The 27745-nt window shown below is 52.6% G+C and overlaps 4 protein-coding genes across 9 annotated transcripts; 3 read left to right on the top strand and 1 right to left on the bottom strand.

Annotated features, from left to right (window-relative positions):
- The first annotated feature begins 7504 nt into the window (after positions 1-7504).
- Positions 7505-12388, top strand: Ppp1r16a (protein phosphatase 1 regulatory subunit 16A). The gene is made up of 10 exons (XM_051189240.1): positions 7505-8459; positions 9077-9147; positions 9228-9373; positions 10286-10389; positions 10463-10587; positions 10680-10805; positions 10892-10967; positions 11048-11177; positions 11314-11476; positions 11766-12388. The coding sequence occupies exons 1-10, from the start codon at positions 8201-8203 to the stop codon at positions 12135-12137; spliced, it is 1572 nt and encodes a 523-aa protein (XP_051045197.1). The 5' UTR covers positions 7505-8200; the 3' UTR covers positions 12138-12388.
- A 149-nt stretch (positions 12389-12537) lies between these two features.
- Gpt (glutamic--pyruvic transaminase) lies at positions 12538-17114 on the top strand. Of its 3 annotated transcripts, none has more exons than XM_051189241.1 (12): positions 12552-12664; positions 14418-14581; positions 14717-14806; positions 14883-14991; positions 15105-15238; positions 15387-15630; positions 15833-15912; positions 15990-16126; positions 16252-16426; positions 16539-16694; positions 16774-16886; positions 16957-17114. In XM_051189241.1, exons 1-12 carry the CDS (start codon positions 12649-12651, stop codon positions 17045-17047), a joined length of 1509 nt encoding a protein of 502 aa, XP_051045198.1. In that variant the 5' UTR covers positions 12552-12648; the 3' UTR covers positions 17048-17114. The 3 variants fall into 3 exon arrangements, with proteins under 3 accessions (XP_051045200.1, XP_051045198.1, XP_051045199.1); XM_051189242.1 differs by lacking the exon at positions 12552-12664 and adding an exon at positions 13203-13332; XM_051189243.1 differs by lacking the exon at positions 14717-14806 and having other exon boundaries at positions 12538-12664.
- A 1706-nt stretch (positions 17115-18820) lies between these two features.
- Mfsd3 (major facilitator superfamily domain containing 3) lies at positions 18821-20927 on the top strand. 4 transcript variants are annotated; one of them, XM_051189247.1, is made up of 5 exons: positions 18821-19793; positions 20123-20270; positions 20359-20490; positions 20554-20663; positions 20757-20927. In XM_051189247.1, the coding sequence occupies exons 1-5, from the start codon at positions 19112-19114 to the stop codon at positions 20888-20890; spliced, it is 1206 nt and encodes a 401-aa protein (XP_051045204.1). In that variant the 5' UTR covers positions 18821-19111; the 3' UTR covers positions 20891-20927. The 4 variants fall into 4 exon arrangements, with proteins under 4 accessions (XP_051045204.1, XP_051045205.1, XP_051045203.1 ...); XM_051189248.1 differs by having other exon boundaries at positions 18826-19793; positions 20743-20927; XM_051189246.1 differs by having other exon boundaries at positions 18826-19793; positions 20359-20483; positions 20743-20927.
- Positions 20928-21009: 82 nt separating this feature from the next.
- Recql4 (RecQ like helicase 4) lies at positions 21010-27473 on the bottom strand. The gene is made up of 22 exons (XM_051189250.1): positions 27390-27473; positions 27277-27310; positions 27101-27198; positions 26764-26922; positions 25803-26528; positions 25595-25721; positions 25392-25499; positions 25185-25283; positions 24723-24815; positions 24505-24641; positions 24115-24198; positions 23853-24041; positions 23594-23773; positions 23381-23522; positions 23034-23296; positions 22662-22914; positions 22456-22585; positions 22205-22374; positions 21951-22131; positions 21725-21872; positions 21439-21547; positions 21010-21330 (listed from the first exon to the last, which is right to left on the bottom strand). Exons 1-22 carry the CDS (start codon positions 27471-27473, stop codon positions 21206-21208), a joined length of 3639 nt encoding a protein of 1212 aa, XP_051045207.1. The 3' UTR covers positions 21010-21205.
- Between the last annotated feature and the right edge of the window lie 272 nt (positions 27474-27745).

Genomic DNA, 27745 nt, shown 5'->3' on the forward strand with positions numbered 1-27745 from the left:
CATTCCATTTTTCATTTTTCTTTCTTCTTCTTCCTCTCTTCCTCCTTCTTTTCTTTTCTTTTCTTTCTTTCTTTTTTTTTTTTTTTTTTTAATTCTGAGACAAGGTATCATTCTATAGCCCAGGGATGAGCCTGGGACAAACTATGCAGCTGAGAGTGATGTGGTGCTTGAACTCCTGATCTTTGTCTTTGCCCCAGCTTTCTGTGATTATAAGTGTTAGCCACCAAGGCAAGAACCTTCCTTCCTCCCTTTCTCCCTCCCTTCCTTTCTTCCTTCCTTCCTTCCTCCCTCCCTCCCTCCCTCCCTCCCTCCCTTCCTTCCTTCCTTCCTTTCTTTCTTTTTGAGGTAAAGTCTTGCTTTGAGGCCCAGGCTGACTATGAATCCTGCCTAAGTCTCCCAAGCTGTTGGTATTACATGTGTCTTTTTAAATTTTTTGTTTTATGTGTATGGGTGTTTTGCTAACTTTACACCATATATGGTACCTGCAAAGGCCAGAAGAGGGTATTGGATCACCTGGAACTGGAGTTAAAGATGTTTTTGAACTGCTGTGTGGGTGCTGGGAATTGAACCCGGGTCCTCTGAGAAAGCAGGAATATTTTAACTGCTGAGCCATCTCTTCAGTCCTATTATTATTTTTGTTCGTTGGTTGGTTTTGTTTTTGTTTTTTGGTTTTGTCAAGACAGGGTTTCTCTGTATTGTTTTGGAGCCTGCCCTGGAACTTGCTCTGTAGACCAGGCTGGCCTCAAACACACAGAGATCTGCCTGCCTCTGCCTCCCAAGCACTGGGATTAAAGGCATTTGCTACCACCACCCAGCTTGGTTTATTATTCTTTGACACAGGGTCTTGTGTGGCCTATGATGCCCTCAAACTTTCTATATAGCCCAGGATAACTTTTAACTTCTGATCCTCCTTCCTCTGCCTCCCAAATGCTGGGATTAATAAGCATACACTTTACTTGATTTTATGACGTGGAACTCAGGCTGGTCAAACCCACTACCAGCTGTGCTACGTTCCTAATCCAGGTTTACTTCCTTGAGTGTGTGTATGTGTACAATGGTGTCTGTACACACAATGTGTGCAAGTTCATGTAGAGGTCATAGGTTGACTTCAGCCTTAGTCGCCCTCTTGTATTTATTTATTTATGTATTTATTTATTGATACAAGGTCTCACTATGTAACCCTGGCTGACCTGGAACTTACTATGTAGGCCAGGCTAGCTTGAGAATTTATAGCAGTCTATTTGCCTCTACTTCTTGAATGTTGGAATTAAAGGTCTCCATCACCATGCTGGTTTTTCACTAAAGCTGGAGCTCAGTAACTAGGCAGTTGGCACATGCCTTTAATCCCAGCATTTAGGAGGCAGAAGCAGGTGGATTTCTGAATTTAAGGCAGCCTGATCTACAGAACAAGTGCCAGGACAGCCAGGGCTGTGCAGAGAAACCCTTTCTCGAAGAACAAAAAGAAAAAGAAAGAAGAAGCTGGAGCGTCAGTGATTTGGTTAAACTGGCTGACCAGTGAGCTACAAGATCTGCTTGTTGCCCCTACTCCACTCCCCTGGGGTTGCAGACACATGCCACATCTTTTGGATTTTATGTGGATATTGTGGATCCAAACTCAGGTCCTCATTGCTTGCGCAACAATCACTTCATGGACTGAAACTTCTCCCCAGTTCCCTGCTTTCTTTCTTTATCCTTAAGCAAACACTCGGGCTCAATTACTTAGATTGATAGTAAACTGTAATATGTAATAACATAGGTAAAGAGACTTTGTTGTTCACCCTTGTTTGACTTGTTCATGCACATTTGCATTGTGAGTTTCAGATGCACAGTTGGGAACTACACAGACAAATGTGGGGAACACTCATTTTATAGTCTGAGCCTGCTGACCACAAAGGAGATGTCTCCCTTTGTTTACTTAGCTCTTGTTTCTTATCTTTCAATATTGTTTTATGGTTCTCTGTGCAGGCCTTTGATTAAATTTCTTAGTACTGTTTGTGTTTGAGGACACTCTCATGATAGTAGACAGAGGGCTCCGCTGGTGCTGTCTTCTCACTTGAGGGAGGTAAAGGGGAGGGAAGCAGTGAGATTTCTGTGACATCTAGACTACAACACTGAGGACAGACAGCTCTATCTATGCTTTGAGCTCTGTTGGTTCCCTCAGTGATGCAAGGGTCAGAGAGCTCATGATTGAGGCTGGTCAGGATTGTGGGTAGAAATCAGGGTGAGAACAGGATTGCATATGTGTGGATGTTGGAGTGCTGGGGTTGCATTCCAGGTCATAGGCATGACAGAAAAGGAATGGGGTTTTGCATTGAGACTGTGGGTGAGGGCATCTTCTTTGGTGACTATGTGGAGGGTACAGTTGTGACAGAGGTATTAGGATTTCTCTGTGGCAGAGACATGCAGGATTGATTATCCATGAGAATACTCAGACCATCAGGAATTCAGCTACTGCATGGGACCAGACTCCTAGAGAGAGGACTGGATTTTGCAAATATAGTAAGGAACAAAGCCTCTGTGGGGGGTGAGAGAGTAACCCATTGAGAGGGCTGCCAGGGGGAAATTGCAGTCCCTCAAGAGAGGGTGTAGGCTCACCAGAAACCATTAACCATTAAAGCAGCCTGGAGGTGGTGGCTCACACCTTTAATCCCAGTACCCAGGAGGCAGAGGCAAGCAGACCTCTGTTGAGTTAAGAGGCCAGTCTGGTCTACAAATAGAGTTCCAAGATAGCCAGGGCTGCATAATCAGAACCTGTTTCAGAAACAAAGCAATTAAAAAACTATTGTTTGGTTTTAGGCCTTGGGGACAAGTGGGTCAAAAGCTCTCTTCCCATTTAAGCCAATGCTCTGGTGGGGGCTTCTCTCCATAAGGCTACTGCTGAGCTACAGGGATCCATCTCAGCATGCTGAGAGCTGTGAGGGCCTCTCTGTGTTGCCTGTGCCTTAATCCAATGAGTCAGGATCTGAGAGACCATTTTATGTAATGTTACCTAGTAGATATAATGTTCTGGGTGGCCTTGAACTCCCTGGAATCCTCATATCCAAGCTTCCCAAATTCTGGAATTACAGGTGTGAGCCACCATACCTAATGCACCATGTAGGTTTTAGTTTGTCTCCTTTTTATAACGCAGACATGTGAAAACTAAGTGTAATCGGATTTGTAGGATTTCCTTTCAGTTTCTGGTTTCTATGTCATGTCCAGAAAGCTGTGTGTGTTATGGTTACGAAACATTTTCTTCCTTTGTCCTTTACTCTTTTGGCTTTCTTTTTCTTCTTCTTTCTCTCTCTCTTTCATTTTTTTCTCCTGGTTTTGTTTTTTGAGCCAGTATCTCACTGTAGCCCTGGCTGTCTTGGAACTTGCTCTGTAGACCAGGCTGACCTCGAACTCACAGAGATCTGTTTGCTTCTGCCTCCCTAGTGCTGGGATTAAAGTCATGCACCACCACTGCCCTGCAGCTTTCTTTTTCTTAAGGTCATCTGTGTGCTGTCTGAACTTTATTTTGGTGTGAAGAGTGTCTTGTTTTCCAGGCCGCCTCCCACTGCCAGCACTTGAGTCCTTCCCCAGTTTGGGCCTATGTGGCCTCCTGTGTCTATATGGGCCCTCCTTGCCACCCAGTTTCCTACAGGGCCATGGGCTGTCTATACTCCTGATAACCACTGCCATTTGGGCACTTTCTCTGGACTTGTAAATGCCAGCAATCCAGCCTCTGAAGCTCCTCCCTCTGCCCTCTTGGCTCTTTCCTCCCTTGAAGCTCTCTGTGGTCCTCAGTTCTGTTCTCCTGATTTGTACTATTTCCTTGGAATGTCTTCCTGCCTACTTCATGCTCATCTCCTTGCCCTGCCACCTCACGTCCCTTAGTCTCTGCTGTCTGATTGTGCCTCTCATTGATTTGAGGGTCTTCCCAGCTCCCACAGCATGAGGAGTTCAGATGCTTCATGATGGTTTGACTGTCTACATGGTCTTACTTGCATCCTTGCCCAGTGTATGTGTTTTAGTTCCTCCAGGTGCCAAAATATACCTGTGCAGAGGTAGTTTACAATCATCTTGCCCAGTACAGAGCTCTTAACATAGTTTCTACAGAGAGTAACCTTCACGTGGCCTAAGTTCAGCTACATACCAAGTACTTCCCCATACCTGTTCCTGTTTCTGCTTACTTCTTGTGTCTCTTTCTCATGTTTACCATTATAAATGCATATACGTTACTCTGTGTATGTAGATATAATAGTGGGTATTAGACCCAGGGTTTTGTGACTACCAGACAAGTACTGTATTACTGATCCATGTCTCCACCCTTTATTTTTTAACATATCTTTAAAAAATAGATTTTTATTTTTATTTTTTATTTTTGGGGATAGGTCTCACTATGTAGCTTTGGCTGGCCCAGAACTCTGTAGACCAGGCTGGCCTCAAACTTACAGAGATACACTTGCCTCTGCCTCCCTAGTGCTGGGATTAAATGTGTGCTACCACCGCCCGGCATGTCTTTTTCTTTTTTTAATAACTGAATAAGCACTATTTCTTAGAGCTCTTTTCATCATAGCATGGTGTTCTAGTTAGGTTTCTGTTGCTGTGATAAAACACTGAGCAGAAACAACTTGAGGTGGGTACAGTCTGTCATGGAGGGAACCCTCAGAGGAACTGCTCATTGGCTTGATCTCTATGGCTTACTTAGCTTGCTTGCTTTTAGAAACCAGGACCACTTGCCCAAGGGTGCCACTGCCCTCAGTGGGCTGGGCCCTCCCATAGCTGTTTCTGGATAGACAAATCCATTTTTATTTCGCACTCAGGAAGGCTATCTGGGAGTAGAAGTGGCACAAGGGAGTCTCAGTGGGCTGCTGTGCTCAGAGGGCACAGGTGGGGGTCATCACTGTACTGCTTAGTTTTGTTTTTTGTTGTTTGTTTGTCTTTTGAGACAGGGTTTCTCTGTGAAACAGTTCTGGCTATCCTGGAACTCACTCTGTAGACCAGGCTGGCCTTGAACTCACAGAGATCTGCCTGCCTCTGCCTCCTGAGTGCTGGAATTAAAGGCACGTGCCACCAACGCCCAGCTGTGGGCCATTTTCTTGACTGCTGATAGATATTTGTTTATCCAGAGTCCTGTCAGCTTTTGCATCCATGTCAGCATCTTACAGCCACTCTTCTCATACACTGGTCTGCTTTGACTTGTGACAGAGATGAACATACAGATATTATTCTATAGAATGGCGGGACCTTATTTGCTTGCCCATTAAGTGTGGATTTCTAAGGAGGCACCTTTCTTGCTACAGACCAAATAAACTGTACTGGTTGACTCTTTCATCAACTGTCCCATGTCTTAAGGTGGCAGCGTCCCCTGTGATGTACAGCCAGAGACACAAGGGCCCTCTCCTCTCTGCCTCCTTGACTTGCTGAATGGGCCTTAGTAATACGGTGTCCTAACCGACGGGTATCAGAGAGAAACATCCCAGGACTGCAGATGGACCTTATCTGTAAGCATCTGAACCTGTGGCAGGGCCACTGTTTTTCCCCACTCTAGCTGTTCTCTGAACCTTTCCCTCTTTCTCTCATCTCTCTGAACACCTATCCTTTGTCCCAGTTTCTGGTCATCTACCTCCACTCATGCCATTCCTTGTCCCCATGTGTTTAGGCTCCTTGGCAGCAGTCAGACTCTGGGCTTACTACAGATAGGTGCCACGTTGTAGGTTAAAAGACTCTGTGGTGTGATGAGTAACAGAGCAGTGCTGGCTACACATCGGATGGGAGCTGTCATTGCAGGAGAGTGGGCAGCACTGGGCAGTTGATAAAGGAGTTCTTGGTATGACAGGGCTCTCAGCAGCCTTTCATTTGGGTCTGGAGCACTTAGGCCTACTGGACAGCTTTCTCAGCCAGTGGAATTGGTTTTGTCTGTAGCAAAAGCTGTCGTAGCTTGGCTTTCCTGAGTATAAACTGGGGTGATAATAAGTGCTTGGTAAAGGGCTGTATAGTTGGGAAGGGCAAGAAAGGTAAGGGCCCTAAGGTTGGCTATGTTCTCATTGAAGCTGTAAAGAACGAATTGGGGTTAGGGCGCTGGCCTTGTGGGATGTAGGCCAGGTGCCCCATGGGGCGATTTGTAGGCTGGGTCAGTCCAGTGCTGTTCAGGCTGAAGGGTAAGGATTGGGGTCAAAGTCCCTGTAGGAGGAGGCTTCCCTGTGCTGGGTCCCACATTCCTGGTTCAGCTCAGCCAGGCTTGAAGCCCAGATCTGGAGTAAATCAACCAAATTATCTCTATTTGACATTCCAGACAGGCTGTGGGAAGGATTTGTGGAGTAGGGCAGGAGATGCCCTCCTTAGCCTGGTTTTTGCCTGGGTATTGTTGTGGCCATTTGGTAGAATGCTGCCCTGGCCATTTTAGTAGTTTAGCTGTCTTCATGACTCTCAAAGACTAGGAAGAAGAACCACACCTTAGTCAGCTGGGTCAGCCAAGGCTCAGCTAGGCAAGAGGTGACTTTCCTCCTAGAACTTCAGAAGAGCCCACTGGCTTTCAGCTGCCTGTTCCCTTTGAGGTTGACTTCTGGAGGAAAGCCAGGTAGACAGTTCCTGGAGTCAGGGGACTGAAAGCTTAGATCCCTGCCTGCTGGAGCTATACTAGAAGGGCCTTGGAGTAAGAATTGTTTCAGTGGGCTGTATGTGTGCTAGGCCTGGGCTCACTGGGATCCCTGGAGTCCTATCCCAGATCACACAGAGTCTGTCCTCAGGCACATTCCAGAAAGGTCGGGGAGATGGGTCCATGGAAGTTAAGGGCTATGTAGTGGAGAAGATGGCCTTCTGGGCAGTCTGGAGCAGCCATAAGCTGTGCTTATCTCCCCACTGCAGCCAGAGAGGTGTCTCTAGATGTGCCCTAGATGAGAAAACCAAAAGCCATCATGTTTTCTATTTGAAAAGTGGTTTCAGGGTTAGGGTTGTTTTTCTTGTATAGGACAAGGGCATCAGGATATCTTTCTTTTGTTTAATGATGGGGACAGGGGAGATATTTCTTAATTCCTCTTCCCTGTGGATGGCAGTGTACCCATGACTTCAGCTGAGTGCCACTCAGGATGGAAGAAATACTGACTGGCCTGAACTGGCTTCCTGGTGGGAGTAGGGCAGATGCCAGGCCACAAGGGACTCAGGAAGCAGAGTCTGTCAAGCCCAGGGAAGAGCCTTGCCCAGCCCACTCAGGACTCTGAGCTTGGCCCTAGGATGGCCCATGGTCAGCCTAGTTGGGTATAGGCAGCCTTGGCTGTTTTACTGTGTAGCCTGCACAGCCTTTCTGGAAAGGCTGGATGGGATCCTGAGGTACCCCTTGTCCTACTCTTCCCTAAGTGTATGGGGAGGAATAGGGCAGAGCAACCCCTAGGATATGTTGCTGACTCAGTGTGCTGTGGGCAGAAGGTGGATCCCACATAGGACTCCTCTGGAGCCCTGCCTCTCCCCATGGGCTGATCTTGATGTGTTTCCTTATTTGCATTTATTCCTCAGGTGTGTGTGACAGCTGGAAGGGGCAGCTCCCCTGAGAAAATGCTGATAGGCCTCCTACCTCCTAGCTGCCTAGAAATTGTCATCTTTGAACACTGAAAGCTGGAACTCCAGGACTGACACACGTCCTGGTCTTTGCTGCCATATCTCCTTAGACCTAGCTGTGCTACTGGAAAACAGCCAAAGGACTGAGGGTAGCCAGCATGGAAGAAGAGCAGAGACTCCCAGGGGCTGGCAGGGGCTTGCTGCTGATTGGCCCTGCCCTCCATTCTCCTAGGCAGGGTGCCAGGAAGCTGGAACTTTGTTATCTGGGTAATTAGCTTCAGACCCTGGACTGAGGCTGGCCAGGTCTTAGGGCTACTTCTCACAGGCTATGCACCCTGACCCCAAGAGGGAGGTGAGACACTGTGTACAGAGGCCCTGCCAGCTGAGCAGTTGAGGTGTCAGTCCTGCCTGCGGAACAACTGTGGGCATACTCACACACCTTCCACCCCACCCCCTGCCACGCTGCCCTCCCTGCCTGGGCTCTGCCCCTTAGGGCAGCTGGGCCTGGTCATAGTGTGGGACCTCCCATCTCAGCTTTGTCAGGGACAGAGGACACCAAGTCTTGGGAAGGGGATGCCCCCAAGGGTGCCAGTCCAGCCAGCTGCCCCACCCTTCAGGCTTGGCCTGGCCCTCCAAACCAGAATTGTGCCCCAATCAGCCCTGTGGGCAGACATCCACCACTATGGCCGAGCACCTGGAGCTGCTGGCAGAGATGCCCATGGTAGGCAGAATGAGTACCCAGGAGCGGCTGAAGCATGCCCAGAAGCGACGTGCCCAGCAGGTAAAGATGTGGGCCCAGGCTGAGAAGGAGGCCCATGGCAAGAAGAGCCATAAGGAACAACCGTGGAAGGAGGTGTCTGGCCTGAGGCCTCGGAAGCAGGTCCTCTTCCCTCCCAGCATTGTTCTTCTGGAGGCTGCTGCCCGAAACGACTTGGAGGAAGGTGAGTGTGCTTGAATCCCAGGGCAGGACACTCCCATCTGCCCGGGTGTGGCCCTGCATTGTGTTGGCTCAGAGCTAGGCCCAGAACTGTCTGTAGCTCCTGGACTCTAGCCCCAGCTCTGTTACTAATAGTCAACTGTCCTTAATAGGCGGTACATGCAAGAGGTCTTCTGTGGGGAAAGCCATATTATGGAATGGCTGGACCACAGGGTAGATACACTGGGGATTGCAGAGAAATAGTACTTGGGCTGAGAGCCATCACTGCCTCTTAACAGAGTGCAGGGCTGCCTGTGGATCTTCTCCCTTCATGTATGACTCCCGAGCCCCATCTCTGGGGAGTGGGATAGCATTGCTCACCTCTGATTAGAGATGGAGAGTAGGTGTCAGCCAAGTCCAGTATGGGTCCTAGAGCACATACGGCCTGGCACTATAACACACTTTCCATGACCCTACCTTTGACTTTTCTTCTCTTTGACTGGAATCATCTTAGTACGAAGACAAGTGTAACCATAGGAGGTCCCTTTCCTTTGCTGTTCCCTGTGCTTGTAATTTCCGGGGACTGGAGGAAGAGGCATCTGCTGGCTCTTGAGGACTCTTCCTGTCTTCCTCTTCTTGCAGTCCGTCAGTTCCTTAGTAGTGGGGTTAGCCCAAACCTGGCCAATGAGGATGGCTTGACTGCACTGCACCAGGTGAGCCCCTACAGAAGTGGGATGGGTGGGCTGGCCTCACTGGGGGGTCAGGGTATGGGGCTTAGGTTGCTCGTTTGCAGTGCTGCATTGATGACTTCCAAGAGATGGCACAGCAGCTCCTGGAGGCTGGGGCTGATGTCAATGCTCGGGACAGTGAGTGCTGGACACCTCTGCATGCTGCAGCCACCTGTGGCCATCTGCATCTGGTGGAGCTCCTCATTTCATGGTAGGACCTGTTGGGTGCTCGGGTGGTCGTTCAGGTGACCCCTCTGGGTTGCTCCTCTGTGTTTACCTCCGCTGTCCACCCTGTCTGGGATACCAGGGGCCCTGGAGGAAGAGGCATCTGCTGGCTTTTGAGGGCTCTTCCTGCCTTCCTCTTCTTGCAGTCCGTCAGTTCCTTAGTAGTGGGGTTGGCCTTCCTGGCAGGATAGACTCACCCCCAACTCTGAACCAAGGGTCTCGCCACAGTTTGCATAGGAAAGTGCCATTTGTCAGGATGGACTTGGTAAGGAGGGAAGGGGAATGAAGAGACCATCTGTGCCTAGGAGGAAGTACCAGGGTACGGGTGAGGCCTTTACCCCTAACAAGGAAGACAGAGCAGAGGAGGCTAGTGGCTTCTCTAGTAGGTCTGTATAGAAGCTTGGCCATTCTCGTATGAGCAGATGAGTCTCTGTCCCACATAGGTATCTCGGTAATGGAGTAGGGGTTAGTGTAGCTAGCAGGTTCCTGGGGCTCCTCTTGGACCTGCAGGCATTCTTTTTGTTCTGCTCTTCCGCCAGGCATAGGCACCCCTTCTGTTTTCTGAGGATCCCAGAGTCCTTGTCCATCTACAAGTGCCTCTACTATATGGAGTAGATGGGCATCATAAACCTGAAGTCTAGATGGACAGAGACTGCTAAGTCTAGCTCGAAGACAAGATCTAGAGCTGAGGAGTAGCAAACAGCCAGGCCCAGAGGCCAGCTTTTCTAGCAGGAGCTAGAACTTTGTTTTACCCTTGCCTGCCATCTCTTCCTAAGGACAGTCCTAGGCTTAGGGCCTCTGTTGAGTGGAAACTTGGTACAAGAGGACTGAGGACTTCTTGAGTGAGGAGCTATTTTATGAAAGTCCTGAGGCCAGCGGGTTGTCAATCTTTCTTTAGTGGTGCAGAGCTCCTGGCAGTCAATTCTGATGGGAACATGCCCTACGACCTGTGTGAGGATGAACAGACACTGGATTGCCTCGAGACTGCCATGGCCAATCATGGTGAGTATACTGTACCTGTTGGCAAGGGGTGGTGCCCTAAGTCATGCTTTCTCTGAGCCAGCTTGTCCCCCAGGTATCACCCAGGACAGCATTGAGGAGGCCCGGGCAGTGCCAGAGCTGTGCATGCTGAATGACCTCCAGAGCCTACTGCATGCTGGAGCCAATCTCAATGACCCTTTGGACCATGGGGCCACTCTGGTGAGCACTCAGTCACTTGGGGGTGTCTGTCCTGGGGCAGGTACTAGGAAGGGGTGTGGGCTGGGATTCAGGGCTGAGTGGTTTGCCTGCAGCTGCACATCGCCGCTGCTAATGGGTTCAGTGAGGTGGCTACCCTGCTGCTGGAGCAAGGAGCCAGCCTGAGCGCTAAGGACCATGATGGCTGGGAGCCTCTGCATGCTGCAGCCTACTGGGGCCAGGTGAGTGCACACAGAAGCAGGGAGAGGGTAGGTTCCTGGCTCTAGTGTGAGCCCTCAGCCAAGCAGCTGCTGCTGGCTGCCTGCAGGTGCATCTGGTAGAATTGCTTGTGGCCCATGGGGCTGATCTGAATGGAAAATCCCTGGTGGACGAGACACCCCTCGGTGAGTGTGGGGTTGCCTACATCTGGCAGAAGGGATAGGCCACGAAGATGCCTGTAACACCTCTATCCATCTCTTCTCAGACGTGTGTGGTGATGAGGAGGTAAGAGCTAAATTGCTAGAGCTCAAGCACAAACAAGATGCACTCCTGCGGGCCCAGGGCCGCCAGCGCTCCCTGCTGCACCGGCGGACCTCCAGTGCCGGCAGCCGTGGGTAAGCCTCCTACTGCAGGTCACTGTGTATCTCTGAGACCCAGGCTTTGCCCCTGTGGGGGCAGCAGAACCCCAGTAGGATCTGTAGGCAAAGGTTGTGAGCTGGATGATGATGTCTCAACTTCCTCTCTCCTCAGGAAGGTGGTGAGACGAGTGAGCCTGACACATCGCACCAACCTGTATCGAAAGGAGCATGCCCAAGAGGCTATTGTGTGGCAGCAGTCACCACTCACCAGTCCAGAGCCTCTAGAAGATGAAGACAGGCAGACAGATGCTGAGCTCCGGCTGCAGCCCCCGGAGGTGAGCGAGCATGCAACCTCTGTCCTGTCCCAGATGTGGAGCAGTCTTGGCATGTGATCTTGTTATTTAGGACCTAGTGAGTCCTCCGTCCTCGCTAGTCCCCTATGGAGGCATAGGCCCAGTGACCCTATGCTCTTAGATGGGCTAGTGCCCCTCAAGTATAGGTTGCCGACCTTCCCACTCTGATGTCTGTCCATCTACCACCACTTCACACAACCTGAACTCCAAGGCCAGTGTAGGTGAGAAACGCACCTGCTAATGGCCTCTGGGGTCCTGGCTTTGTCCACAGGACTGCTCTGAGGTGGCCAGGCCATACAATGGCCAAGCAGGGGCTCCCCCAGGGAAGCACCTGTACTCGAAGCGCCTTGATCGGATTGTCTCCTATCAGTTGAGTCCTGTGGAGAACAGTACTCCTGATGCCCTCATCCGGGACAAGGCACACCACACACTGGCAGAACTTAAACGGCAGCGAGCAGCTGCGAAGCTTCAGCGACCCAGTCCTGAAGGGCCTGAGGCCTGGGAGCCGGGCCTGTCTGTTGACACTGAGACCTCCCAGCCTGACTGTGGCTTCAGAACAACTGGGGACCCACCCCTGCTCAAGCTTACTGCCCCCTCAGAGGAGGCTGCTGTGGAGAAGAGGCCTTGCTGTTTGCTCATGTGAAATGTGACTCCTCAGTATGGCAGGGTTCAATCCCATGCCCAGCCAGAGGCTTCCTCATGACCTCTGGGATGGTGGCCCACTCTAGCACATGCCCCAGTGCTGTAGGGAAGCCAACACAAGAGCCCTGTACCGGCTTCCAGCCCAGGACACTGGCCACCTTGCTCAGGGATGGACTGTGAGAGCTAAACCTATGGACCTCAGGCCACAGACTGCTTATCCTGTGACTCTTGATAAAGACTGTTTGCCACTGAGCCTTCCTCTGTGTTTCACTGGGGCAGGGGCAGGTAGTACTGCTGGGTTAGGAGCCACCCATGCCCAGGAGCACCCAAACCCATATATGCATGCTGGGGCTTGTAGGTGGCAGTCCCAGCTTTTGTGGGAGGGAAGCTCAAGGCTACAGGCAAGAAGCCCAGCCTTTACCTCCACCTCTCCTGGCTGGTTCTGCTTCTTGGAGGCTCTGTAACCCTGTACTTTCCTGAAGGCAGCAGTGAACTTTGGACGAAGACTCTTCATGGGAAGTGCAGAGGGTAATCATTCAGAGGGACAGGGACCCTGGCTAGAAGGGATCCGATGCTTTCCATAGGATTGGACCAGAGCCAGCAGGGTGAAACAGGCAGAAGGCTGGCAGTAGGCACTTCCCAGGATCATAGTCTCAGTCCCTGGCAATTATCCCTGATCCTGGGCCATATTTGCCAGCTTCTGTCCTGTGCTGGTATAGGTGACAAGCACTTGGCCACTCAGGCTGTGCTGGCTAGGCACAAATGCATTAGAGTGAGAGGGGCCCTTTTAGGGGCCTCAAGCCGGAGGGAAGAAGGCAATCCTAGATCATGTCTGTTTGTTTGGCTTTTCATGGCCATACCTCCCAGGTGACATGGGCACTGACCTGGCCAGCCTCATGCCCATCCCTAGAGGAAGGGCCTGTCCTTCCTCTAGTACCCGTGGTTGGAAGGTTAGTGTCCTTGAAAGGGTTTGGGGGAGGGTTGGTGGTGGCTGCTGGTTAAATTTAGAGTAGAGCTGTGCTGCTGCCTGGAGTTCACCTGCCACCACTGCTGTGCCGCGGGCCCTGTTGCTACGAAGCAGGCAGTGGCAGGCTTGGCCCAGGCCAAGCCTATATTAATCCGTGCTCTTGTCTGAGGGCCAGAGCGAGGCCAGTGAGCTGGGAAGTCACTGTGGCATCAGAGCCAAGAGATCAGAGGTGAGTGTGTCCCCACAGGGGCTCATGTGGTGTTCCTTCCAGCCTGCAGTGACAGAGGGATCAAGGCTCACCTCAGGCCTCCCAGCTGCCTGCCCAGCTTAGAAGTCAGGCTTCTCAGCCCTCAACCTGAGCCATAGATTGGTGGGGGGCCTTAGATGACCAGTGTTGAGTACAGCCTATAAGCTTCCTGCAAGGCCAGTGGGTGTGGGGCTCTATGGGCCTATCAAAGCTCATTTCCTGCTCTCTGTACCAATCAGGAGCAAGAAGGAAGAGGACTTAGTTACTCTTGGCCTGGGTTGTGGCCCTAAGGGCAGCCTCAGGCTGATGTGTACAGAAAGGGTATGAGGGCAGTCCAGGGTGAGGTGTCCAGGACTAAGTGTCCTGTCTCCATTCATTGCCCCTCCCTCCAAACCCTTGCAGCGCTCATCAGTGACCAAGGTCCAACTAGCATTCTGGCAATCCCCATGGAACCCAGAGACTGAACACCTCCCTCCCCTCTCACAGTGCTCCCCAGATTTCTGAGGCCTGGCCTAGTTACCTAAGAGACACGTCCACTTGCTTAAGTAAAGATGTGTGTGTGTGTGTGTGTGTGTGTGTGTGTGTGTGTGTGTGTGAGAGAGAGAGAGAGAGAGAGAGTTCCGAGAGAGCTAGGCCTCAGCTGGGCCTTGCTGGGGTCAATCTCCAGCAGTCCCTGGCTCTGCTTTTAGTAGGCCCAGATGCTGGGTGCCCTCTTCTCCCAGTTTCTAGTGTGTCAGGTCTTGAGCCATCCGTCTGTCCCTACTCCCCAAGTGGATCTCCTGCTCCCTCATGGGGACATTAGGCGGCACTGGGCCTCGCCCCAAGCCCCGCCTGTCGCCTTACCAACTCCCTCTGGCTCCCTGGGGCAGATCTGTGCCCAGACTGGTGGGGCGGGGCCCAGGGTGCTCTAGCTCCTTCAGTCCTTTCTGCCCTTTTCAGTAGGGCTAGAGGCTGTGGTGAAGAGAGTGCTGTAGTGTCTTACCTCAGAAGACTTCCCCATTCCCAGGCCTGATTCCCCATCTGGGCCCTTCTACTTCCTGAGCCAATACCCTGCCTGGTTTGAACAGTCATGGCCTCAAGAGTGAATGATCAAAGCCGGGCTTCAAGCAATGGACTGAAGGGGAAGGTGTTAACCCTGGACACCATGAACCCATGTGTGCGGAGGGTGGAGTATGCAGTTCGAGGACCCATAGTACAGCGTGCCTTGGAGCTGGAACAGGAGCTGCGTCAGGTATTGCCTTGGGCCACTTGCTGCTCTACTGCTAAACTTGGGTTATTGGATTGTTCCCCAGTCCAGTGGAATGTGAAACAATAGCAGTAGGATGAATGTGCCAAATCTCACTGCCTGCTCCCCATACTTTCCCAGGGTGTGAAGAAGCCCTTTACAGAAGTCATCCGTGCCAATATTGGGGATGCACAGGCCATGGGACAGAGACCCATTACCTTCTTCCGCCAGGTCAGGCTGCTGCAGTGCCTGTGGTCACACCCCTTTCCCCCAAAAACTGCCCTGGCCTTAGTATTTGGTTCCCCAGGTCCTGGCTCTCTGTGTCTACCCCAGTCTTCTGAGCAGTCCTGACTTCCCAGAAGATGTCAAGAGAAGGGCAAAACGCATCTTGCAGGCATGCGGGGGCCAGAGCCTGGGTGAGTGCCTGCTTCAGGTAGAGTCCAAGCCTTAGGGAGAGGCAGAGATAGGTCCTTTGGGATGGTTGCCGAGACTTGCCCCCCCACCCCCTTACTTGTTTGTACCCTTTCAGGCGCCTATACCATTAGTTCTGGCATCCAGCTGATCAGGGAAGATGTGGCGCAGTACATTCAGAGGAGAGATGGAGGCATCCCTGCAGATCCGAACAACATATTTCTGTCCACTGGGGCCAGCGATGCCATTGTGGTAGGATGGGCCGGGTCAGAGTAGCCCTATGTGTGAGGCTAAACTGAGCCCAGTCTGGTGCAGCAAGCAGCTCAGGGCAGCCGTGAGGGCGTGGTAAGGTGTGCAACCCTGGGTTGCACTAATACTGTGCTCCCCATCCTGCCCCCAGACAATGCTCAAGCTGCTGGTGGCTGGCGAAGGCCGTGCACGCACGGGTGTACTCATTCCCATTCCTCAGTACCCATTGTACTCAGCTGCGCTGGCTGAGCTGGACGCAGTGCAGGTGGACTACTACCTGGACGAAGAGCGTGCCTGGGCTCTAGACATCGCGGAGCTGCAGCGTGCTCTGTGCCAGGCACGTGATCATTGCTGCCCTCGAGTGCTGTGCGTCATCAACCCTGGCAATCCCACTGGTAAACCTCCTATCTGCTCCACCCCATGTAATCTCACCCTTCCCAGCTAGCTCCGCCTCATAGTGTCCTCCTATCAGCCCTTCTCTTCCTCTGGGACCCGCCCTAGCTCTCCTGACCCAAGTATGCCTGGGCTGAACACAAGTGAACTTGGTTCACTGTTGCCCCTGGCTGACCCTGTCAGTGCTGCATCTCCATACTCCAGGGCAGGTGCAGACCCGTGAGTGCATCGAGGCCGTGATCCGCTTTGCTTTTGAAGAGGGACTTTTTCTGATGGCTGATGAGGTACAGTTGCACAGGTACACACATGGCAGTGGGCAAACAGCTCAGCAGCCAGCTGAATGACACTGCTGTCCCTACAGGTATACCAAGACAATGTGTATGCCGAGGGTTCTCAGTTCCATTCGTTCAAGAAGGTGCTCATGGAAATGGGGCCACCATATGCGTTGCAGCAGGAGCTTGCTTCTTTCCACTCTGTCTCCAAGGGCTACATGGGCGAGTGCGTACAGGTGCAGGAGATGGTAGTGGTGCAGCAGGGATGGGCGGAGGACTTTTCGGGCACTGCCATGGCTCAACAGCTCAACACCTTCTCTGATGAGCCTCAAATCGTGTTCTTCCCGGCAGGTGTGGGTTCCGTGGTGGCTATGTGGAGGTGGTAAACATGGATGCTGAGGTGCAGAAACAGATGGGAAAGCTGATGAGTGTGCGGCTGTGCCCACCAGTGCCGGGCCAGGCCCTTCTGGACATGGTGGTCAGTCCGCCGGTACCCTCTGAGCCATCCTTCAAGCAATTTCAAGCAGTGAGCAGATCAGACCAGGCCAAAGATGTCTGGTGATCCAGCTTTGGGGGTGGGGGGAACTATAGGGGAACACATTGAAACCCTCTTCCATAATTCCCTCCTGTGGTTGCAGGAGAGGCAGGAGGTGCTGGCTGAGCTGGCAGCCAAGGCTAAACTCACGGAGCAGATCTTCAATGAGGCTCCTGGTATCCACTGCAACCCAGTGCAGGGTGCCATGTATTCCTTCCCTCGAGTGCAGCTGCCCCCTCGAGCAGTGCGGCGTGCTCAGGTAGGGAACTCAGGGTTATGTGGGGCTGAACTGGGTGTTGGTTTGGGTGCTGTGACCTGACCAACCTCCTGACCCCCAGGAACTGGGCCTGGCCCCTGACATGTTCTTCTGCCTGTGCCTCCTGGAGGAGACTGGCATCTGCGTGGTACCTGGGAGTGGCTTTGGGCAGCAGGAGGGCACTTACCACTTCCGGTGAGACCTGGTATGTGTTGACCCCACCACAATTGGCCTGTGCCCCAGGCTTACTGTTTGTCCTTTTCAGGATGACTATTCTGCCCCCCATGGAGAAGCTGAGGCTGCTGCTGGAAAAACTGAGGCATTTCCATGCTAAATTCACCAATGAGTACTCCTGAAGTCACTGTCAGGACTACATGGGCAGCCTCTAACTGAATAAACTACAGGGCCTTGGGAGCCTTCAGTATTTGCTGCGTTTGCCTAGGTCTGGATACCTGTTCCTGCAGGTCCCTAATAAAGCTAGATGTCAGCTGACTTGAAGTGGTGACCCCAGCTTTTGATTTACCTGATTGGACCCCACTCAAAGGACACTAGACACATCATCTAAAGGAGTTGTTAAGGACAGTTCCCAGGAAAGAGCCCTTCAGGCTGTCATTCACCCATTTGTCTTGACAGACAGGTACATCTGTGGGCTAGGTCTCCATTATGGTCTTAAATGTGGGGCATGTGATGACCCCTTAAAATCAACTAACATACCTGTAAAGAGTGTGTAGGCAGACATAGATCACACCCACCTTTTAGGGCAACTCCAGAGCCACTTGGGAGGAGATGAAGTTGCAGGGAATTCCAGGGGAAAGAGATCTTAGAGGCTGCAGCAGAAATAGTAATTTTTGTTTGGGATACACAAATGTGTCCCTTGTTCTGGCACTTTCTGTGCCAACCACAGGGTAGAGCTGTTAAGCAGTGTTAACAATAAGGGTAGGAGTGATAGCAAGGGCTTGAGGAGACTGGTATAGAGCAAAGAGGGGGTGAGGGTGGGAATGGGGGGGGGTGTGCGTTTGCAAATCACCTCTAGGAGCCCCTGTGCACAGTGGTTGCTGCTATGATTCACTTGTTGGGTCCGCAGTGATCCTCTGGGGTAGGCAATAGCAGTCCTCCCTCCCCCTGAGTTATTTGTGCTACTAGGAATTGACTTTAGGACCTCTGAACTATATCCTGCCCACCACCCTTTTTCAATTTTAAGACATGGTCTTGCTAAATTAATTCAGGTCAAACTTAAACACATGATACTCTTGCCTCAGCCTGAATAGTTGAAATTAGAGGTGTTCACAATCATGCCCAAAAGTGAGCCCATTTTATAGATACGAAAACCTGGACCCCGAGACTATCTGAAAGTGATAGGACAGCCCCTCAGTGGAAGCAAGACAATGTTAGGATGTTTAGACTTGGACACAGGACCATGTGTCCAAATGGACACAACAGCAGTGCCCAATGGTCCACTATGACCTCATTTAACAGTCTTATAGTGGCCTTGGGAGGGCACAACTCTGGGAAGAGATTAGGCGTGGGCCTTCTGTGCAGGGCCAGAGTCACGTGTGCTGGACTGACTAGTTACCCTCTCTGAACACTGTAAGGGAAGGAAGTATCATGGACAGTATCTGACTGGCTTCTGACCTTTCCCACAAAACTCCAGCATCTGAGATCACTGCCTTGGGGATGTTCTAGAGCCAGAATCATAGTAAAGTATGGCGAGCAGTGCTAGAAGCACCACGGAGTAGAGTACTGCCACCTCCTTGGCAGCTGAGTATTAGAAATGCTTACACCTGCCGGGTGGTGGTGGCACACACCTTTAATCCTAGCACTCAGGAGGCAGAGGCAGTTCGAGGTCAGCCTGGTCTACAGAGTGAGTTCCAGAACAACAGGGCTACACAGAGAAACCCTGTCTTGAAACAAACAAACAAACAAACAAACGAAAGAAGTGCTTTGGAACGAATCTGGTAACCATTGAGCAAAAAGGCAGATACCTTTGACACCTGCCTGTATAGCACATGGAGCACAAGAAGCAGGCCACTGTGTCCAGATTTGTCACCAGGTGGGCCAAAGCAGATGTTCTCGGTCTGCAAAGGTAGCCTTAGCCTGCTTGACTTTTGGCCCTGGAGTTTTTAGCCAATTGAAGACTAGACTGCAGAGTGAACCGGGAGTTGGCTCCACCCTCAGCTAAAGGAGCCCCGCCTCTCCCTTAGCCGGCGCCTGCGCAAAGCATGCTGGTAGTCATGGATTGCGCGCAGGCTCACCACGCTCAGGTCTATTTCTCTGCGGTTTTCTCCCAACTTCAGTACTTCCGGGATATCGCGTCCCCAGTGTGCGTGTTGGGAACACGGTCTGATTGTTCCTGACCCCATGTAGACGGAGTAAACCCTGGCCTTCCACACTGAGTCATCTGATCCTACCACGAGCTGGTCATGCATGGGAAGCTGCTGCTGCTGGCCGGCCTCTATCTTGTGCAAGGTCTGCCCTATGGACTGCAGTCCAGCTTGCTGCCTATTTTCCTGCGGGCCCATCGTCTCTCCCTGACGCGTGTGGGTCTGACCAAAGGACTGTATGCTCCATGGCTGTTAAAACTGGCATGGGCGCCACTGGTGGACAGGCGGGGCTCCCCTCGGGTATGGTTAACACTCAGCACAGTGTCCCTGGGCCTGGTGTGTGCACTGCTGGCTGTGCTGCCTCCCCCGCAAGCTGGTCAGACAGGGCTGCCCACCATCATCATGGGGCTGCTGTTGCTGCTGAATCTGGGTGCAGCAGTGCAAGACGTAGCTCTGGACACAATCGCTGTGCAACTCCTGGAACCAAAGGAGCTGGGACCTGGGAACACCGTGCAGGTGGTGGCCTACAAGCTGGGATCAGCACTGGCTGGGGGTGGGCTGTTGGTCTTCTTCCCCACCCTCTCTTGGTCATTGCTTTTTTTGCTCCTAACTGCCACCTACTGGTTGGCTGCTGCTTTAGCCTGGGCTGCACCAGCCTTGGGACAGCTGTCTTGGCCTCGGGTCTCAGAGCATACCCCCCACACATCCCACTGTCTACAAGATTTGCTGGCTGTGCCTGGAACCCTCTGGACAGCAGGCTTTGTGCTCACCTACAAGCTGGGTGAGTGTGGCTTTGAGTAAGACAACCTCAACCTTGGAGCCCTAATTTTCTTATGGTTCTGAAATCCAGTTAGGGTTACTGCCCTGTTCTGGGTTATCAGCCCAGCCCCGCCCAGGGCTCTGTAGCTGTCTTGCCTCATTTCTTGACCTCCCTTAGCTTCAGCCACAGGCTGCTGGTATTGCTGATGGGGCTTCAAACTAACTGGGCCAGAATGTTCCAACATACGGGGCCCATGAAAATGAAGCAGAGCAGGGGCCTGAATGGTTGGAGTACTGAGGCCCCAGGACAGGAGAATAAAGGGGATCATCCTTGCTTATGGTCTCCTATAGGTGAGCAGGGTGCTGGCAGCCTGTTTCCACTTCTCCTGCTGGACCATGGTGCTTCTGCCTCAGACTTGGGTCTATGGAGTGGCTTGGGTGCTGTGACCTGCTCCATTGCTGGCTCCTCTTTAGGTGGGGCTCTACTGGCCAGGCACTGGTAAGCACTCCTCAGCCCTATCTGACTTTCATCTCCACCAGTGTCCCAGGGAATCTTACCATATCCAGTCTCTCAATTCCCAACCCAGGCAGCCTCTTTCCCTATTGAGGTCAGTGCTGCAGCTTCGCCTTGGGGGTTTGGCCTGTCAGACTGCTCTGCTCTTCTACCTCAGTACCCCAGGGGCCACTCTGGACCCTGGTACAATCATGAGAGGTGAGAGGTTAGCTTTGAGAAAAGAGGGAGGGAGCAGGAACCTACGGCCCCACTGACTTTGTTTTTTTAGGGACAGCTTTGCTGAGCCTGTGTCTACAACAGTTTCTTGGTGGTGTGGTCACCACTGCCACATTCACTGTGATGATGCACTGCAGCCAGTTGGCACCCAGAGCCCTGCAGGTAAGATGGCAGGGCAAGGATGCCCAGGGGCTGCAGGGCTAGGGAGCCATTAGGCCCTGATCTGTATTACCACCCACAGGCCACACATTACAGCCTCCTGGCCACTCTGGAACTGCTGGGCAAGCTGCTACCAGGTACCTTGGCTGGAGTGCTGGCTGATGGCCTGGGCCCACATCTCTGCTTTGCTGCTTTCCTTGTATTCTCAGTTCTACCCATTCTGGATCTGAGCCTGGCACCCAGTAACCTGACCTGAGCTATCCATAAGGCCAAAAAGCTCTGTGTCCTGGATGTCTGGAACATAAGAGATATCGCTATCCTCAAACTGAGGCTGTTACCAGAAAGGACATAAAATGACTGAATGCTTTTTATTTTGTACTTTGGATCTTTTTGTCTCCTTTCTACAAACTAGAAGGTTTTGCCTAATGGTCAATGATAGCTACATCAGTGCTTTGGCGAGTAGATGAACCTGACCCCTCTGTGTAGTGGCCATAGTCTGGCTTGCTTCATGTCTCCATCAGGTAGTGCTCTCCCATGGAAGGTGGTCATTGGCCTCTCAGCAGGAGCTCTTCTGTAGCCAGGCGCATCACGGTATGGAAGTTCATATGTAGATATTTTCTCCAGAAGCGCCGGTCCTGCCCATATATCTGGGCTGGGTAGCAGGGACTTGCTATGATAGAACAGAAATATACAGAATGACATCTCCCATCAGCCCTGAGGACTCAGCTGGCTCTAGCACTCAACTCCTGCCTACATCAGGCGGCTCTGTGGCCCTCACCAATGCCATGGAAGATGCGGGCCACAGCCCGTCCTGAAAACCTTTCCTCTGGCCTCAGGGACAGGAACTGGCGAATATCATGGCGAATGTGGTCCTCCCAGTCCTGAAGCTGTGGGAAGAGGGCATGTGATCTCCTTTGAGCCCCCATGGCACATCACATAAAATCATACCCCAAGCAGCCTAAGAAACCTTGAGCCAGGGAGGGGTTGGACAGTGGGGTTGGGTTGTACATGGGTATGTCATTGTCCTTAGCTTTAGCTATTGCCCTCAGAGGGGTAGTACCTACCTCGGTCTGCCCAGGCTCTGGACCCTGGTGATCCTTCACATCTTCCTCTTCCACTTTCTCAAAGTAGTGGCTGAGCAAGGTCTTCAATTGGTTGCTGCGCTCCTCATCAGCCTGCTCTAGACAGGGTCCACAACTGGGAAAGGCCACGCTGGGGATGAGACAAACTTGTCAAGAGTGCCCATGGAGTCAAAGTGGGTGGCCTAGGCTCTGTCTACCTTCTTCCCACCTGCGAAAGGCGTTAGACATTTGGTGTAGATGGGCCAGGGCCTTGTGTTCACGAGCCTGCACACGACTGTACAGAAAGTCGCAGATCTGGTCCTTCTCCTTGTCTGTCAGGTCACCAGGACTGTGCAGGTGAAAGGCCAACTCGCTGAACTCCACCAGCACCCCTGTGCCCTGTGCTGCACCTATCAGCAAGTGTGTCAGTCAGAGGTGAACAGGTGGCTGGCATAAGCCAGGCTGGGGTAGGGATGGGCATACCTTTCTTTAGCTCTTGGTTCCACTGTAGCTGGTAGAGAGCCCGCCGTACAGAGGCCAGCTCCCAGCCCATCGAGTCTGCCAGCTCCACCATGTCAAAATCGAAGGAGCTGCTACCCCGACTTGTGTCTTTTGGTGGGTACTTGGCCAAGCATGCAGCCAATGGGGGACACCTGTGCCCAGGGACAAATGAGTATGTATCCAACAGCCCTGGTCTTTCTCTTTATCCTTAGTCTGAGGTGAGATATGCTTACCTGCAGGCCAGAGCTTGCAGCTGGGCACTGCCCCCAGGGCAGTGTAGATGGCAGTGGGCATAGGTGTATGGCAGCAGCTTCAGCCAGTGCCGAGGGTGTAGTTCCAGATAGCATAGCAGAGTTTCAATAGCTAGAGGCAGAGGAAAGCTCAGGGGCTGTGGGGATAGTCTATCCCTCCTATACCCTGTATCTTCTCGGCTCCTTACCCTCCTCTGTCATGTCCAGAGCCTGTACTATAGACTGCACTGGGAATGCTCGCTCATGGCCCAGGCAGGCCTGTTCCAATACAGGATGTGTTTGTTGGTCATTGTGCTCTTTGGCCCCCTCAAGCAGGGATTTGGACATAGATCTCTGGGTGCATGTGCAGGATGGGAATACACGCTGCACCAGCTTCTTCACAGCCAAGAAGTCAGTGCCTTCAGCATGGGCGTGTCTGCGCAGTTCCCAGATGTCTTCACCCTGCATGGAGCCAGTCATATGGACACAGCTATAGCATCTGGGGCTAGAGTGGCAGACTGAAGGGGCATGGCATAGTGTAACCCCTGGGTCTAGCACGGTCTGGGGAGATGGGTGCCAACCTGGGGCTGCAAGAACAGGTGACAATGGGCAGGTTTCCCATCACGCCCTGCGCGGCCAATAGCTTGCACATAGCTCTCGAAGTTTGGAGGCAGTCCCAGGTGTAGCACAGCCCGAACATCTGGTCGGTCCAGCCCCATTCCAAAGGCTACTGTGGCCACTACCACCCGCAGGTGGCCTTGCATGAAGGCATCTTGCACTCGTCGCCGTTCCTGACTGCACATGCCAGCATGGTATGCTTCAGCTATAGCCTCAGGACTACAACCTACAGAGAAGGTGTACAAATAGTTGCCAGGATCATAGGCATGCAGAGGAAAGGGTCCCTGAGGTCAACCCTATACATGCCTACCTCTAGGCCTTGGCTCTCTCACCATAGACAGGCAGGTCCGGAGGAGAGCAGCCACCCGTTCTGTATCCTTTCGTCGAGTACAGTAAATGATAATAGAGTCCAGGGTACAAAAACGGTCACCTTGCAGCAGTGTCACCAGAGCCTGGCAATAAGGAGTGATTAGCATGGCACATTATGGATTTCCAATGGGGTCCCTAGTCCATATATAGCTACCTGGTCTGAATCTCTGTCCATGGACACGGAGAGGTGCAGATTAGCAGGGATGGTGGCTGACCTACTGAGCACCAGCTCTTTGGCTATGCCCAGGTGCTGGGCCACATCACGGACAGTGCTTTGTGTGGCTGTGGCTGTGAGACCCAAAAAGCAGCGCACACCCATATGCTCCCGAAGTACCTGAACCAGGGATTGTGTTGAGTTACTTTGCCCACCTGAGCCCCAGCCCACCACCATCCTGGCCCCAACAAAAGCTCACTTTGCAAACACGCAGGTAACAGGGCCGGAAGTTGTGTGACCACTGAGAGAGGCAGTGGACCTCGTCAATGCAGGCGAAGGCAATTGGAGGCAACTGAGTGGCCTGGGGGAGGCTGGCAGGGCCCTTAGCCCCACACCCGACCAAGGTCTCAGGGGACACAATCAGCACATGCACCTGGGCTGCTTTTACCTGAAGGGAACAGGCTTATGGACACTGTCCAGATGGATGCCCCCTACCACCCATCCACAGGGGCCCTCCTGACCTTTTTCAAGACAGCTTCTCGTTGTTTTTTGGTCATACCTGAGTGGAGGCAGGCTGCCTTCAGACACACAGGCAGGTCAGACACCTGTAAATGCAATGCTGTCACGGCACAGCTCAGTCCCCTGCTAAATTCTCTAAGAACTACTCAACCCTCTGGTAGGAAAAGCATCAGATGCTGGGTCCTGGGAGGAAAAGTTCAGAGCCAGCCACCTATGGACCCAGGCACCCTGGAGATAAGGAGCTACATGGAGAGGAGAATACTGGGCACTAGGCCGTACCACCCTTAGGAAGGTCAGCTGGCCACTGGTGTGTTTAAGAAACAAGAAGCACCTAAGGGTATCAGAGGTATCAGTTTTCAGACTTTCCAGATACCAAGAGCCTGTCCATATACCTGGTCATCCATGAGTGAAAGGAGAGGAGAGACCACCAGTGTGAGGCAGGGGCTTCTCCGGGCATATAGCAGTGCCGGCAGCTGGTAACACAGAGACTTGCCAGCACCTGTGGGCAGCACTAACAGAGTGGAGATGCCTGGACAGGACGAGAGGCAGCAGCTATAAGGCTCAATTGGCCAGACACAGCCTGGAACAGTTCCTAGGCAGCCACACCTACCAGAAAGAATCCGCATGACTGCATCTTCTTGTCCAGGGCGGAAGGCTTTGTGCCCTAGCTGCTGTAGGACCTGGAATACCTCAGCAGGGGTTTCTGTGAACACAAGTTGTGGTTTGAATGAGAACAGCCCCCATTTGACAAACTACTTTGGGAGAATTAGGAAGTGTGGCCTTGATAGAAGAAGTGTGTCGCTGGGGGTGACTTTTGAGGGTTTCAAAAGTTCAGGCCAGGTTCAGTGTCTTTCTCTGCCTGTCGATCAGGAAGTGATCAGCTACTTCTCCAGCACCATGCCTGCTGTTTCCCACCATGATAATAACAGATGAAGCTTCTGAAAACAGTCTACAAGCCTCAATTAGACACTTTCTTTTATAAGGGGTGCTGTGGTCACGGTCTCTTCACAGCAATAGAACAGTGACTAAGACATGCGTTGGTATAGACTCTGGACCATTAAGTTCCACTCACCTGCTATATGCCCCAAGGGCCCTGGTGGGTAGAGGGGCAACACTGGGCAGCGAGGACAGGGTACCTGTAGCTTTGCCCCATCAGGTTCTGTATCCTTACCTGCTTAGATAGGCAAGAGTGGATGGATGATGTGGGAACATCAGGGTAGACAGAGACCATCCTGGCACAATGGCCACTGGTCACATTCACCCATGCCCCCTCACTCACCCGAGAGGTGACAGGAATTAGTACCTGCCATCTGTGCTTTTTCTTCCAAAGTGGAAATGGGCTGTTTGTCATCCCTGTCACCTTCCTCCTGGAAGGTCAGGGTGGAGCCTAGAACAGGGTTAAGAGCTGGTAGGTCCTTTTGTTTGCATAAGTAATTCTCTAGTTCCTCTCCCACCCCTCCCCCCATGGCTAAAGAGGCTTACCTGGCTGCGAGCACTGGGATGCCCAGTGACCAAATTGCCCACACCGGAAACAAGTGTCCTGAACTGTGGCTCTGGGTCTGCTTCCCCCATACTGCTGTTCTTTCTTCTTCCACTTTTGCTTCCACACCTGGGGAAGGTACACAAACACTATTCAAGGAGGAGACAGGAGGAGAGGAAGGATTGGCCCATTCCATTTAATATATCTCACCTGTTTTCGGAGAAGCCTGCCTCGATTAGCCCCCACTCGTACGTGGCACTTCTGTTTCATGTTGAGTCTAACATAGTTCCCTCTGTTCAAGAAAGCTGGTCGAGTGGAGGTGTGGGCATGGGCCTTGCCTTCAGCCTTCTCTGTCCTGGCCTTCTTGGAGGAGTTGTGGGGCCGAGGTGCATTCACAAGGGCAGGTTCTCCTGGAGGATCTCTCTCATGTGTGGCAGCCCTGGCTCCCTCCGATAGCAGTCCTGCTTGGCTGCTATCCTGGGCTTGTACAAAGTCCTCAGAGCTCTCATTCCAGTCCCATTTCCTATCTTTCTTGTTGCTGGATTTGGGGCTCTGTAGCTGTATGGCTAGGCCCTCTGGGCTCTGTGAAGACCCTTCTGAATAAGTACCAGGATCAAGGTCATTCACCTTGCCTGACATCTGAGGCTGTGACTCCTTTCCATCTAGGTCAAGCCCATAGGCATTGGGGGCCTCTAGAAGTTCTGAAACTCTGTTGTGACACCGCTCTAACCAGGCAGGATCTAGAGAACTCAGCCTCAGGCTCAGGGATGCCTGAAGCTGTTGGAGTTGGCCTAGCCTTGGCTGAGGCCCAGGAAGCTGGGGAAGTACATCATTAGTTTCATCTGGACAGGTCCTTGGGCTTGGTGGCCTTGGAGTGGGCACCGAGGACAAGTTTCTCTTTTGAGGCTGGCATTTTCGGCTCAGGGTTGGCCTAGGCTAGGTTGGGGAAGACAGAACAGCAAGTAGGAACTCAGGACCCTGAGCTACTGCCTAAGTGTGGAACAGACAAGAACCTGAGAGTGAGGTGGCCATGAGCACCTTAGCAGCCTAGCCCTGCTAACTGCAGGAACCTGTGCCTGTGTGTGCATGCTGTATAGGAGGGTAGGCATAGAAGGGCCCTGGCAAACTACCCGGAGCCAAAGGCAGCTCTGGGTTCACTTCCACTTCTTACCTGGAGCTTTGCTGTTTTCAGATTGTTTTCCAGATTGGCTTTGAGCCTCTTTCCATAGTCTTGTACTGAACTCAATGAGCCATGCCTGGGCATAGACTGTGTATTCTGGGTTGCAGCACGATTCAGGTGGGGACCCCAGCAGCTTGGCTCCTGTGCCTGCTGTAGATAGTAGTGGCCTAGGTCAGGTTAAAGGGCGGTATGGGCACAGAAGTGCTCCAAAGCTTTCCCTTAACCCCTCTTGGGCGGACCTGGCCACTCAATTCTGTGCCCCAAGGAAGCATGGCTGCAACAGCTTTTGACCATACAGAATGCTGACTGGGATCAAGGGTCAGTATACCTCCTCAGCTGTCTCGGCGAGAGACTGCTCTAGGAAGCGGTGTCCGTCGCCGGCCTGGCGCACTGTCTGCTTTAGGTTACGGTACTCACGGTAGAGCGCTGAGAAGGCAGGGGTCGAGGGTCAGGGCACGCCTACTAACATTAGCCCCTTCCCAGGCCCGCCAGCCCAGCGCTCACCGCGCGTCTCCTCAGGGGCCGCCTCCACGTCCTCCTAGGAGAGAAGCTCGTCAGCCACAAGCTGCGCCTGGGTCCCCACTCACCGCCCTGTCCGGCACCCCACCCCATCTTACCCGCGCTGGCCGTCTACCGTGCAGTCGTGCAAAAGCGCGTTCCCACTCCTGCAGCCGTGCGCGAACGCTTGCTAATCTTTTCATGGCAGCCAGAGCTCTAGTAGAGGAAAATCTCCCGCCACCTCTGGGAAGTCTCGTTCTTAGCCAATAGGAGCTGGCGGCGGGCGATGCCCTGCCGAGAGGCCGATTCGCTGGGCCCTTGGAGGGCGGCCCAGGCAAGGTGTGACGTCATCTCTCCGCGCCGCAGTGCTGCGCAGTGCTGAGCGAGTCTGCGGGTTGGGCTGGAGGCCTTGGTGGTGGGGCGGGTGAGTTGGGGCGGCTGGGCTGGTATCCGAGCGGGGCGAAGAGTCGGCAGC

Source organism: Phodopus roborovskii, unplaced genomic scaffold, assembly GCF_943737965.1.
Source record: "Phodopus roborovskii unplaced genomic scaffold, PHOROB, whole genome shotgun sequence".
Classification (NCBI taxonomy): domain Eukaryota; kingdom Metazoa; phylum Chordata; class Mammalia; order Rodentia; family Cricetidae; genus Phodopus; species Phodopus roborovskii.

Bases quoted from the DNA above. Each gene is read 5' to 3' on its own strand.
- Ppp1r16a (XM_051189240.1), top strand. From the start codon at position 8,201: ATGGCCGAGCACCTGGAGCTGCTGGCAGAGATGCCCATGGTAGGCAGA. The intron at 9,148-9,227 runs GTGAGCCCCTAC...GCTCGTTTGCAG, and splicing joins GCTTGACTGCACTGCACCAG to TGCTGCATTGATGACTTCCA. The intron at 11,178-11,313 runs GTAAGCCTCCTA...CTCTCTCCTCAG, and splicing joins TCCAGTGCCGGCAGCCGTGG to GAAGGTGGTGAGACGAGTGA.
- Recql4 (XM_051189250.1), bottom strand. From the start codon at position 27,473: ATGAAAAGATTAGCAAGCGTTCGCGCACGGCTGCAGGAGTGGGAACGC. The intron at 23,774-23,852 runs GTGAGCTTTTGT...TCCCTGGTTCAG, and splicing joins GTTACCTGCGTGTTTGCAAA to GTACTTCGGGAGCATATGGG. The intron at 23,297-23,380 runs GTAGGCATGTAT...CCTTCTCTGTAG, and splicing joins GAGAGAGCCAAGGCCTAGAG to GTTGTAGTCCTGAGGCTATA.
- Mfsd3 (XM_051189246.1), top strand. From the start codon at position 19,112: ATGCATGGGAAGCTGCTGCTGCTGGCCGGCCTCTATCTTGTGCAAGGT. The intron at 19,794-20,122 runs GTGAGTGTGGCT...GGTCTCCTATAG, and splicing joins TGTGCTCACCTACAAGCTGG to GTGAGCAGGGTGCTGGCAGC. The intron at 20,271-20,358 runs GTAAGCACTCCT...TTCCCAACCCAG, and splicing joins GCTCTACTGGCCAGGCACTG to GCAGCCTCTTTCCCTATTGA.
- Gpt (XM_051189241.1), top strand. The intron at 14,992-15,104 runs GTGAGTGCCTGC...GTACCCTTTCAG, and splicing joins ATGCGGGGGCCAGAGCCTGG to GCGCCTATACCATTAGTTCT. The intron at 16,695-16,773 runs GTAGGGAACTCA...CCTGACCCCCAG, and splicing joins GAGCAGTGCGGCGTGCTCAG to GAACTGGGCCTGGCCCCTGA.